This window comes from Chlamydotis macqueenii, chromosome 2, assembly GCF_036417535.1.
Source record: "Chlamydotis macqueenii isolate bChlMac1 chromosome 2, bChlMac1.mat, whole genome shotgun sequence".
Taxonomy (NCBI): domain Eukaryota; kingdom Metazoa; phylum Chordata; class Aves; order Otidiformes; family Otididae; genus Chlamydotis; species Chlamydotis macqueenii.
In genome coordinates, this window is record NC_141557.1 from 87,742,149 (window position 1) to 87,755,923 (window position 13,775).

The window sequence follows — 13,775 nt, forward strand, 5'->3', positions numbered from 1 at the left end:
CTTGTGACATTCTTGAACAGATCAATCCCTCAGACACCGTTTGTATAGTGAAAAGTCAGCAAAACAGATGTTTGAAATTGGCAAAGCTCAGATTTTGTCTACTTAAATGCTAAGTACTCAGAAGTTCCTTTTAACTTGACTTCCACTTGAAGTCTACTGAAACTGCTAAGCACTTCTCTAAGTCAGATAATTTATTTACTTGCCCATTTATGGGTAAGCCCACCCATTTTGGAAAATCTGGGTTAAATCCTTGTTTCAACTGTTGTGCAGATAAAATAACACCTAGGAATTTTGTAGCAACACTGTAAGGATTAAGAAGTCAATGACCACTAATACCTTGAGGAGTGAGCTTGCTTAAATGTTAAGTCTGTGAACAGTTATGTAGAAGCACTGCCTAAAATAGCAGGGAGACAGCTGCTGACTCCACAGGTCTCACTTCCAGTGTTGCTGCCTAAAATGTTCAGCTTTTGCTGATGTTCTTCATGAGATTTTTATGAGACTGTAAGGAGAATACATACATTCGAATTAGCATGAGGAAAAGCACAGTTGCTATTTCCTCCTTTTTTTTTTAATCCAAATCATTCTCGTTATCTAAACTGTAGAGGAAAAGGCAAAAGCACCAGATCGCTTTTTGATGTGAGGTGTTTTTTTTTCCACATAACTGTTGCTGGCAATGACAGATACAAGAGATTTAGCACGGATCCAGGCTCGGAGGAGGTTTTTCCAATAAGCAGGTGATGCCATTTTTCCTGTAGAATTCTGCCTGCACATGATTAACTCTTGCATGATCTCTGATCGGCTCCTCTATGGGCTTATTTACGCGTCTCCCGAACTCTGAAGATGACAAAACAGCAACAGGTCTTGCCATTTCCTGTGAAAATATAAAAGTCTCTTTATAACAAAATCACAGAGCGAATACTTGGCAGTTATTTATTACTAACTGTGCTGTGGCCAGGGGCAAAATAACAGACAGAACTGTGCAGCATCTGCTATATGGATGTATATTTATTTAGCAGTCATCTGTACTCTTACTGTTCCATCCCTGACCTACTTTTTGATGTATATTAATAAACTATGAATGTATCACTAGATGATGAGATGATAAGGTATGGAGCTGTGCCATGAGTTACTGTGGACTGATAATTTTTTACGCACACATAGAGACACAGGCAGAGGTGATTACCATGTGATTACTGGCAAACCAAATGCTATGTTACTGGAAGGTGGCACAAATTTTATTTTCATTCTTATTTTTCTTGTGCACTGACTTGCATGATTCATTTGAAAAATAGAAGAGATTTAATTTGTGTCCCCTGTTATAGGAACACCTACCCTGCTTGCACAATTCAGTGAAAGCACTGCATGAAAAAAAAATCAAAGCCTAAAGAAAAACCCTGAGCAATCACTAGTTCATGCAAGCTTTCCATGAAGAACAGGAAACATAGACTACTGTATTTTTGCACAATGAAAGGTTGTAGTGAAAATGCTCATAGCTGTAAGATTACAGAAATAACTGTTCTGCAACGATGGGAAGTGGACTTGGTGAAAAATAACCTGACCAAGAAAAGATTTAAGCTTGTTCTTAGTAAACTGCACTTTAAGGGACTGTGCAATCACTATCTGCAATCTGCAGTTCCTTCCTGTGCTGCAGCAACGGGGAGCTCTGGAATCAGAAGGGAAAGACAAGACTTGTTTGTTTTCCTTTCCATAGCCAAAGGTCTCAGATTTATCAGGCTGCTTGTATGTTTGTGCACTGGCTAACACTGGTCCCCAAGTTTTTCTAGTCTTACAATATTAATAATGTCTACAAGGAGAATCAAAACACGGATGCCACACCACAGTTCAGGTGCAAACGAATTACTTCTTGGCTACAACAGATGAAAGTCTGAGCCATATCAACACTTAGATAGAACCCATGAAACACGAGCCCCTTCATTTCCTGCAAGGATGTAGGTGGGAGCACAGATCCAAGGGATCTCATAGCAAGGCAGTCAGGTATGAGAGATATCCAGGCTCATGAACAAAAGTAGACCTGAGATTCTTGGAAAGATGCTGCAAACCCTTTTTATTTAAAAAAAAAAAAAAAAAAAACAAAAAAAAAAAACCCCAGCAAAAAACAAACCAGAAAAGCCCACTCCAAAACAACTGTTCATCCCCCAACTCTCCCCTACCCTTCCTGCCTACCTTGTTCCACTCCATTAAAAGCTATTCAGTGCACCAACTTGTAACCCCACCAGAACAAAAATCAAGTCAAGAAGAGTGGCAGGCAAAAAATAAGACTGTTTCCTCCCCCACCCAATAGTGGATAAATGTTGAAAAAGGAGAAATGACAGAATCTTTCTACCATCAAGAAGGACTTTGCTAGCGATACAAGGTTTACAGTGCTAATGACAGGCAGCAGTATGTAATTCCAGTAGCTCGTGTTCCCTTTAAATAAATAAGATTCAGTTTTCAGCTCCCTTGGCAGCACAGCGCTGACTGTGCACAGTGGCATTTCATCTTTACGGGTTCGGCATTCAGCAGATTTCAGATTTTCCAACAGTTGGCTGGGAAGCATCCTGCTACACGCCTTCGCAGCGTGTAATTCTAGCGCTGTTAACACTTGAAATCAGCAACAGCAGCCTTGTGCAAACACTCCGCTGCAGTCACTGTGTTACGTGCAGCTAAACGGAGTATCTGTGACTGTACTGTTGGATTCCCTGGGTGCACCCAGGCTCCCTGCGGGAAAAGAAGGGCTTACTTGCAGTGGTTTGGTCTTTTGCCACTTCAAGGAAAGGAGTGTACTGTGGTGGATTCAACCTGTCTTCTTTCAGTGTTGTACCAGAAAGGTGTCGATTGTGGCCTTTTTATTTCTTATGTTTTATAATATAGTTATTATTATACAAAGTCTGTGAGGGCCGCTAAGGTAATTAAAAAGCAGGAGTTAAGTACGTGACCTGCCCTTAGTTATGGGTAAGGCCAGTGTTGGGTGTCATCACATGCAGGAGGATCATGTAACATTTAACAACCGTGGCTTTGATGTGTCTCCATGCTAATTAAAGGGCTGGATTAAGGAACACCTGTTCAGGCGGAGTCCCTTGCGTGCACTGCCCAGCTGAGCTGGTATGAAGTGTGGCCCATACATGTTTGCTTTAGTAGGAAAGTGAGTTTTGTTGATACTGAAAGGACAAAAAAGCTCAGTAAGAAACCTTAACTCCGCGTTGATACAACTGTTTCTACACAAATTTTGCAGCTGGAGGTTGGGGTTGGTATTGTGGAAGGGGGGTTGGCTTTGTTTTGTTTCAATAAAAAGGCTCGTTTTTAATTGGAGCAGTCATTTACGTGGCTTTTGGCTTAACACAGATTTGCAGTTCAGTTACGAGGCACGAGCAGGTGATGGTAATGGACACTCCTGGGATTCCTTTGGGAGCACCTAACACTCCCTGTCCGGTCTGATGGAGTTGAAGGGCATTACAGCTATGCACTGAAATGTCTGGCATATACAGCTGCTAGTGAGAGGAATCACAAGCTGTGGCCTTTGTCCCAAAATCTCAACACTTCTATTACATAGTAATTTTAACTTTTGTATCTCCCTTCCTTCTTCCATCTCTATCATATATAATCACCAATACAGGCAGCCATTCTTAACCTACCCATCTCCTTGCACCCCATGAACCCATCAGGATTTTGAGGCCATTAACACACAGAAGTTGCACTTCATTTGGTTTTCGACAACCTCTGCTGGAGCGTGTGTGTGTGTATGAATATAAATATATGTATATACATGCACTTGTGTATGTACGTGTATTATTCAGATGCTGCATGGAAAAATACATGTTTATATGTATGTATATATATTATAGTATTTCTGTTTTCAAGGCAGCTGTTAAAAACATGGCTGCATACTTCCTTAGCTATCAGGCTACACACCAAACCCAGATTCTGCTGGCCTCGAATGCTTTGCCCAGCCTTTGCCAGGCATGTACGTGGTCTTCTAATTGACCTCTCCTTTGCACTAGCTCCCTATGAATTTCCTTCCTGCAGGGCAATCTGGTGTAAGTTTGTGAAACAAACTCAGCACCGTCAGAGACTTGCGCTCTCTCAGCAGAAGCCGGCTTAGGGAGGGTGGATCATAGAATCATAGAATCATAGAACGGTTAGGGTTGGAAGGGACCTTCACAGGTCATCTAGTCCAACCCCCCTGCAAGGAGCAGGGACATCCCTGACTAGGTCAGGTTGCTCAGAGCCTCGATGTCAGTACCTTCAACAAAGATAATTATGACATTATCAAAGAGTTACCTCCTCATTAATGTTAAGACCACGACTCTTTGCATGTTTTCTGTCACATTGGCGAAGATTTTTGTTGTAACCCTCTGGTCTTTTAAAAATGGAATCATAAGTGGAAACATCTCCTGCCTTGAGAAAAAGGGAAAAAAATGGCTAATTCACAGTATGGCTTCACTGTACAGGTTCCAGAACATATGTAGTCAAATAAATACTTAAACAGTGCACATATAGCATTAGATGGTAACGACTGTAATATTACTGAGCTACTATTAACAAGCTTGGGTCACTAGTTTGCAATAGTCTCAAATAAAAACACCTAATGACGTGTGATATCTTCTTTTAAGTCTATTCAGCTCTGAAATTTCCCCCCTAGCAGTTTACCTCATTTTTTTTTCCCCTGTAATCTGTTGTAACCTTTGGAAATGTAACTGCTTTATTTGTTTTACTTTTCTGAACCTTATATTCTCCTTCTTAAGTTCATAAATTTCTCAAATGATCTGGCACTGTAATGTAAAAGGAAAGCAGGTAGTTTCAAAATTCATTTGGAATTAAAAAGACAAAGATATCCTACAGTGGAATCACTATTTAATTCCTGATTAAAGCAGAATTAACTGAAAACAGTTCAGAAACACGCCACAGTGGTAATCCTGCAATCCAGTAGTATGCAGTTATCTGTCACGTATGAAAATACACCACATGCCAAGCCAGAATATAATTGTATTTATGATACTGGTTGACATAGTTGCATCCAAATAAGCAACATTAAAGATCTGATTTGCTAAGAAATGCAATCATGAAATCCAGTCAAGAAGTTCTCATGAACGGAATCAAACGAACTTCAAAACCAAAAAAGTTTTCGAGGAATGAAAAGCAAAATCCCCTGTTGAACTATACTGTCAGTTGTTAATGAACGTCACTAAAAGGTCCATACTCTAGTAAACACGTGAATCGATTATTGGATTTGTGCATAGCTGATGACGAATTTGAAAAATTGTCCATTTTTGGGGGCTTTTTAACCTCTAATTCTACAGTATGCTCAGTTTAGTCTTTGAAAAACTGATGTATTTTGAGTCTTACAATGTACAACGCTATCCTCCAAAAGTAGTCAAGTCAGGGCAGGTCAAGAAGGCAATAATGATTCAATCAAAAGGAAACCACAGGTAAGAGCACTAGTGAGGCACGGCTGTAATCATATTTGGAAAGGTCTCTCCATTACTTGGTTCTGCCAACAGAAGCGGTGATTTGATGTTTAACCTATCCATCCTTTAATTTCTCTGAAACCATCAAGCCTCACAGAATTTCAGGCATGTTCAAGAGCATCCTGCATTTGATTTGTCACCTTCATTATTTCTCTGCTTCCTTGCTTGTCCTTTCCTCCCCGCACTACCAGTTTCACACAGAATTTTAGTGGGCATCTAATTTGAGCTCACCACTGGGAAAGTTATTTGCTTCTTTGTTTTTATTCATGTGGCATTATTTGTCCATTATTTGTCACCTGTGTCAGAGCAGATAATTCATTCTTTCTGGAACTCACAGATACGTAGACAGCCTGTTACGTTAAAAACTAGCAGTGTCCCAAATGATCTTCTGCTATATGTGTAGAGGTAACACTTCTGTGCTCAGTATACTGATAACTTTTGCTGTTGTTTCTCTTTGTTGTTAAGTGCTTAGTTGGCCTAGGTAGTGGTGCTGGGGAGCTGTTTCTTAAACAAGTGAATCACGCAGAGTAGACAACAAATTTGCATGCAGAGTGGGCATCCTCTGGGTACTGCTACTGAAGCTGAGCACTTTTCAAACATTCATTAATATTCCAGACACACATAAAATAGGTAATAGCTTTTTCCATGTCACAGAAGAGGAAACACCATGCAAATTTGCTATAGTAAATTATGTAAAGCAATAGACGGAGCAAGTGTCAGCCAAGGGATTAAAAGGCAGGAATTTTGGCTTCTGGCCATGTGCCGCGCACATCTTCCTCTATTTCTCTGTGATTCAGTCTCTGACACACAGTTGGTTTTAGGTATTTAAACTGCAAAAAGGAATGAAATTCCCTTTCCTGTATAAATAAAAAAATTCAAATTATCTAATTCCTTAATTGTGCAGAAGAATAGGTTGAAAGTGCTTCCTCCCCTGTGGCTGAGGCCTGTGCTGTGAAGAAACCTATTAAACAGCTGCTACCACTTTTTATTTTCATGCCACTGGAGCAGAATTTTCCACAAACCAGGTCACGGGGAGTGTGAAAGCAGACTTGATATTGTAATCAAAAGCTCTACCACATGGTTGCTAATTCTGTGCAGACTGGATAGACGGCAACCTCCACGAGCCCCAAGTGCACCATGCCAGCCCTCTGACCTGCCCTAGCCTTACTCTTGTTGTGCTCTCCCTACTGTGTTTTGTTAAGTATGCCACCAACTGTGCCCGCTCACCTTTGGCTGAGAGCACCTTGCAAGGTAACACTGAAATCGATAAGAAAGAGTCTGAAATTACAAATCTACCTGTCTTTTAGCGGGGCCTGCCAGTCAACGTGGGAAATTTGCTGTTCCTTCAACGCCCAGTGCTGTGCTGTGGTCTGCACCCTGCCCAAATCCCAGGGCCACACAACTGCAAAGTCTTTGCTGCCCAGTGCCCTGCACTCTCAGCAGCCTGTCACTTGGGTGGGGAGGGAATTCACAAGGTGTATTTATTGTTACAAATAAATATATGTTGCCACAACATTGCTGTATTACGTTCACATAATAGACATTTCAGAACCTTTTTAAGGATTTTTGGGGGGGGAGAAAGCTGTTAAATTCAATACGTCATATGACTGTTTTCAGGGAGAGAAATGTTTGCAAGCCAGGAAGTATAGCCCAGCTGAGTCTGAAGGTTTTAATTTCTGACTTTAAATATGAGGACAGAAAGAATGAGGAAAAAGGGCGATATGATGCAGCACAGAGTGAGGGGCGAGGCTGCCTGCTAGTCTACTTGAGTTATTACATGTGAACTCTCAGTGTAACACCTTCAGAAGCATTCAGTTATCAAGGCATGTATTGATGTTGTTTTGACTAGGTCTCTTGATTTGCTTTATTAAAGCTGAGCATATGGAAAATGATGCATAATGCAAACCTTTTCCCTCAACTGAAGATGGTGCAGTTTCTTATTAAAGCGTCCCCAAGAGTGTGGGTTACCAGAAAAAACACAGGTGCCGCATCCAAGCCTAGTGACAGGTGATGCCTTTCCTAGTGTTCCCCTCTAAAGACATCTTACACTTTGGTGATACCACATGTCTGTTGGTCTTTGATCCTTGGCAAACCACGTCTCTGCCTTCTCTTGCCATCCAGTGAAAGCCATCACCCTCATTTTCCATCCACAAGCAGCTAACACCTGTTACACTTTGCAAAGGCCTCTAAAGCTAAAACCTGCTACTTAGGCCTAAGATAGCCTAGCTATTCACTAACGCACAGCACTTCCTCTGGCCTTTGAGATATTAACAGGATTTTTTCAGACACCAGCCTGACCAGGTCCCTGGCAATGAGGGCCCAGCCCTTGCCCAGGGACTGCCCACAATGTCATTAAGCAGAAACTCACGGGGAATGTTTGTCCCACCGGGCCCTGCGAGGCTCCCCGGCTCTTCCCCTTCCCTCCCTCACCTTGGCCTCCCGGTTGAAATAGCTGAGCTCCGCAGGCCCTTCCCGTCTGGCCGGGATGTAGCTGAAGGCGGAGAGGGCGCAGACGGGAGGCTGCCGCCGCCTCCTTCCCGCCGCGCTACCGAGTGTCTCCTCTGCCCCTCCCGGCCCTTCTGCGCCCGGGGCCGGCGGGCCGGCGGGCGGGCCGGGGGAGGCCATGCTGCCGGGAGGCCGCCGTTACCCGGCAACGCTCTGCCGCCCGCAGGTGGGCCGGAGGGGAAGGGAGGGCCCCGGGCGGCGGGGCCGGGGCGGGCAGGGCGGCCCGTAGCGCCGCGAAACAGCGCTGACGGCGTGGGCAGCACCGGGCCCAAGCACCTCCCGGGAGCCACCCCGGGGTCCGAGTCTGCCTGGCAGGAACCGGTCCTTCAGGCGCGGCTGGGCCCAAGTGGGGCCCTGGGGGAGCTGTGGGCGTTTCCACAGTGGTGTTGGGCCCAGTTTTGAGCAGCAGCCTCAGGGCCATCTCAGCGGGCAGCCGGACCTGCGGGCTGGCCCGGGGCTCCAGTGCCACCCGCCCTCGGGGCCGGCCTCTAGAGCCCTTCTGTCCTTGGATGCTGGGAAAGAGGGTTTGAGCAGAGCCTGGCTGAAAGGGACCGACTTCTTGCCGTGGCTGTTTGCACTGATCCAGAAATCCCCCTTTAAGTGGAGAAGTTGAATAAAAACACACTGCAGTATGGAGTTTCCACCAGATGGAGGATCCTGAGTCTTGGAAAACTTGGAGTCTCTTCAGCCAGTGCTTCCTCACCCACAGATTTTAAGGAGATGTTTGGCCATTTCAGGCAACACGGCTGGAAATCACACACAAACACTTGTGTTGGGGACACTGAAGTAAGCATCTCCCAGGTGCAAATCTGTAACAACAGATTGACTCTAAAAGTGCTCTGCCCTAGAAGCACCTGGCTCCTGGTTTTGATATTCACCGCATGGTTATCCCGCTTCAATGCCTACACGAAACTATGCCTGTACTGCTGCTTACTGTGCCGCTTGGGGATCTGTGACTAGCTGGGTTTATTTTACCCTTCTTTGCTGCAACAACACTATGAGTGCCATAGGTACAGCATTGCTATTACTATTGTTACTCGTATCTTCTGGCAAGCACTTTCACAACAGTGCTCTTCCAGGTACCTTATTTTTACTGAACATCCAAGATTTATTTAAAAAAAAACCCCAACATCCAGGGTACCAGAAATCTTCAGAACTTATTCTTTTGAGCATCTTGGACCCATGCAATAATTCAGGTCTACTGATGTAAAAACTCCCATCCCTAGTATGTAGCTGCCACTCTCCCATCACTACACGCTGAATAATGTAGCCTCTTGCTTCTTTGCAAGTGCAGTGTGGAGGTATTTATATTTTTTTTAATCATTTGTGACACTTTCCATCTGCTTGTCTAATAATGTCCCTCTACCAATTAGGGTCCTCTTCTTTCTGCTGTGTGGGACAAATTAGCACAGCGCAAGTGAGCAGCGGAATTGAAAATCCAACAGCTGCCTTACATCAGCTTCCTACGCAGAAACACGTTTGCCACTGTGCAAGTGCTTTTTTGTAGTTTAGTCCAAGCACCAAGAGATAGCAAGCCCATTTATAAAAAGCAGCTCAGCTGAAGCTGCTGCTATAGATAGAGCTTCAAGAAACTGTTCGTTGGAAATATGAACTAAGCTAGGCAAGAGCTCTGAAGTCAGATCTGAAAGGTTTCTTTCCAGTTTTTTTTTTCCACTGTTCACATATAGCTCATTTTGATTAACATTTAAGAATGCATTAATAGAATAGCACTAGCTGGATGCAAAATACAGATTGTCAAAAATACTGCTGGATGCTTGTTACAGATTGATCCTAAACCCTCCATGTAAATAATTTAAAATTACGCTGTTTCAGTTCATTTTTCCTTCCCAATGAAGGTATAGATCCCTTTACAATGATTTGAATCTTACAAAGGCTTTTTCTTCCTGGTCACCTTTTGCAGATTCCCCAGAAGCAGGATATGAATGCCCAGGGGGTTTTATTCCAGTTACAACCAGTCTTAGACCATGTATTACTACTATGCTAGCGTTAAGTGTATGTTCCTGTTATAGAGCAGCGCAGGAGGTCAGTCTGTTTTCTCAGTAACTTAAATATGAACATGTAAACAATTGTGAGAGGGCGATGGAGCAATTTTAATCTATATGGCCAAAACTATGCATTCAAATACAGCTGAGCTCAGAGACTAAAATTTTAAAAAGCTGCTTTGAATTCAGTGTCTTCAGTTCAACTGCCTGCCTTTTTAGGGAATAGCATTATCCCTCTCAGGTTCCACTGCTAAGGTTCTTGAATTTCAAATCTGTCAATACGTATTCTCATAGTCTGTCTTATAAAGGTGTCTCAAAGGCAGAGTCACTGTTCTGAAATGTCAGACTGGCTTACGGAATAACTTTGCAAGAAAATTCCTAAAATAAATTTATGAAGGAAATGGTAATGAGAAGGGCGATAGGAACAGAGATGACGACAACAAGGGGAGAGACAGGACGGACACAAGAGGACACATGACATATGTGGATGGGTCAGTGATTTGCAGAAAAGCCACAGCAGCTGTTTTCTTACTACAAGCTGACATACCTGTTTCGAACTCGTGTCACTGAGAGCTGAGATGGCTAGCCCGCTGTCAAATTAAGGCTTAGCGATTCATCTTCTGTCCTTGCTGTTTGAGCTCAACATGTATCAGATTGCCGTGTGTTCCTGACCCTCAGCTGATCCACAAAGCAGAGACAGCCTTTGCCAACAAATGCTGTAGATGATGGCCCTTGAAAAAGAGGCTGAAACAAAAATGGCTCAAAAACTCTGTCCCCTTTCTACTACCATAGCTTTGGTCCAAGCCAGTTGTTTCACACAAGTGCTTATTTCTTCTAGACCTTAAATTAGAAACAGTCTGTCCATCTCAAACAGGAAGGCTCTTCAGAGGTTTTCTGAAGGAGATGAAGACAACTGTACATCACTTGCAGAAATCAGCATACCCTTTGCAATCTTCAGGGGTTTTTTGTTCATGAGCTACTCTGGAATTCTTTAAACTTTTCTTGACTTTATCTGTTGTTTAAAGTAATTCTCTACACAATGACTATGACTGAGCCTCAGTCTGCAGATCGCAAACTTTTCCTGGTTGGGTTGTGACTACAACTTCAACTGCTTGACTGGAGAATCAGGCTTTTCAAATACTTATTTTTATTTTAATAATTTAAAAAAATGTAATGATAACTGGTTGACTGATATAATTTGCAATTATTATTTGTATGCTGACTGATATCTGTTGAATGGACACTCCAATTCAGATGAATATTCTGTTCAATAACCTTCTTGGTAAAAAGAGCAATACAGAATTGTATACATGAGGTGGACATTGCTTTCATAAAAATTGTTATTTGTAACACTATTTTGGAATGCAAACATGAACATTTCTAGTTCCAGAATATCAGTCTTTCAAAATACGTGCATTTTTTTTTTCCTGTCAAAACTAAGATTTTAATGAAGAGCATCTCAATGGTTACAAATATATTTGAAAAATACTCCATTAAAAAATTCAAACAATTCTTGGCAGAATCTTTGAATAATAGCATCTTACACCATAAAGGGGTTCATATCTTCATAGTTGCAAACAGGATTAAAATGCCCTTATCTTTCCTTTTAACATATTCAAAGCTACATTTACCTGAATAATTCCTGCCCCTAAATTTGAAAATGTTTAAAATTAGTATGTAGCAAACTTTAGGGTGAACCAGCTACAGTTGATTCATACACCACTTTTGACAAATCCACACAAATTTGAAGTACTTCGAGGAACAAAAATACTCTCTTAATTACATGTTTTATTTAAGGCACATATATCTAATTCGACATTCTTTTCCTCCCCAGAGTTATTCCACTATTTTAGACAAGAAAGGAAGAATAAAAGGAAAAAGCCTTAGTCTTAAAGTTGCTTGGTGTCCACCTGTAAAAAGTGTTAAAGAGTAGTATCTAGGTCAGGCGAAGGAGAATATGCTATCTGAAAATGAAAAATTAAAATATCTTCATACAGGAGTACAACCAAAAGGAAAATTCCATATCAAAGGACAAGGTAATCATTGCTGTTAACACTAATTCTGCCACTATATAAAGCATTCTGACAACAAAGCTACTTATATGTGCTGATAATGAGGTTCTGAAAACAAAACAGGACAGACTTTCCACAGCTCTATCTTCAGATGCAAACAACTATCGCTTTAGAAACGAGCAGGGTGAACTCTTACCTGTGCCTTAGTGGAAAAAGGGAAGGTCTGTAGATATTTTACAAAACAGAGGAATAATAAAGGAATATAAAGAGAATTAAAAATGCTTTTCACACAGCATGAATAAGATGCTAATGTCTCTCTTTAGAAACAGCAGCTAAATAGGTAAATTTATAGGTAATCCCAACTATTTTTGTAGTTAACAAAAATATCTGCAAGTTTAATCTTTCTTCCTGTCCTTTGGTAGCCATCCATGAACTGGACCAAAGCATTGACTTTGAAAAAGAAATCCAGCAGAATCTCCAGGTGTTCCCATTTGGATTTCATTTTCCCAGACCATGGTGAATCACTCTTATATTGATCTCTTGGCTGCTGCCTCATGATGTGAAATACATTTGCATTATACTTTTGGAATTCACGCTCTTTGTGGTTTGCTAGCGACTTATGAACTGTGGCACCAACCCAGGAGCTGTAGAACTTGAGCCTTAGTGTGATGTAGAATACATGGAATGTCAAATACTAATTTGTATTGTTATCATAAAGCTTTTCAAGTTACACACTGACACATGATCAGTGTCATATCCAGGTATTGAGGCAGATGAAATTGCCGCAGGAGAGGAAGAAAGAGAATACAAGAACTCTGGGTCAGTCTAGATAGGGGAAAAATAAAACAGTATAAGCAGTAGATGTAAAATGCATTGGAAGACAAAAAGTATTTATTGGATACAAATACCTTCTCGGTACTAGAAAGACAATAATAATAGTCAGTAACTGAAGATTGGAAAGAGGATGGTATGCACCTTTCTTTGTCTGGGCATCATACTACATGTATAATCATCTTTTGCCCACTTTCTTGTTCTTTAGCAGGATTTGGCTGCAAGAATCTGAATGCAACTACAAAATGAGAGAGGAACACCAGAGAAACATGAGTTCCCTGAACAAGGGCATTTCCAACATGCTCTTGGAGGGCACGTATATATCTTTCTTTATATTTCATTGAACCAGTCAGCTCATTCAAATGTTTTAACATTTCATGGCTTACAGAAATATAATATTCTTTAACTTCCATAAAAATCATAGAAACAAGGCTATTGAGTTAGGTACAAGGTTTGCTACTGATGCATAAAGTATGCAAGAATACAAATGAAAAGCAAAATCCTGGATGTACAGGTTATACCTGAAAGCTGCACATAGATACAACAGTACAATATAATCAACTTTATATAAAGGGTTTTCACTCACAGTAAGAAATGATTGCTTTGAACTGTGGTAATACCAGAATGATTTTAAGGGCCCAGAGTGCCCAAAGTCAAAGAGATTTTACGTTTTTTTTGTAATAGTTCCTAGGACAAATTTATCGTAAGCGGAGAGGAGGGATTTAAGACAAGTCTTAAGCAGAGCTAAGTAAGTGATAGCTTGTTTTAGGCAATGACTGGGACATCATTTCTGCTGCCATGTGAGCTATTTGGAGTCTTTCATTCCAAGAGAAAATGTTTATCTTCACTTATTAATTAAAAGGAAGAAATCACAAAGGCAACAAAACATTTTAAATGAAATTTTATTGGACTGACTACCTATCTAGAGTTACCGATCAAAAATCTCCAACTTGGAGCAA

General features: G+C 41.5%; 1 protein-coding gene across 1 annotated transcript; it reads right to left on the bottom strand.

Annotated features, from left to right (window-relative positions):
• Positions 1–619: 619 nt before the first annotated feature.
• On the bottom strand, positions 620–8,090 carry CFAP90 (cilia and flagella associated protein 90). Its single transcript, XM_086742348.1, has 3 exons — positions 7,896–8,090; positions 4,279–4,395; positions 620–871 (listed from the first exon to the last, which is right to left on the bottom strand). Exons 1-3 carry the CDS (start codon positions 8,088–8,090, stop codon positions 692–694), a joined length of 492 nt encoding a protein of 163 aa, XP_086598474.1. The 3' UTR covers positions 620–691.
• Between the last annotated feature and the right edge of the window lie 5,685 nt (positions 8,091–13,775).

Coding starts and splice junctions, on each gene's coding strand:
- CFAP90 (XM_086742348.1), bottom strand. CDS start 8,090: ATGGCCTCCCCCGGCCCGCCCGCCGGCCCGCCGGCCCCGGGCGCAGAA. Junction 4,396..7,895: donor ATTTCAACCGGGAGGCCAAG/GTGAGGGAGGGA, acceptor CTTTTTCTCAAG/GCAGGAGATGTTTCCACTTA. Junction 872..4,278: donor GTCTTAACATTAATGAGGAG/GTAACTCTTTGA, acceptor ATATTTTCACAG/GAAATGGCAAGACCTGTTGC.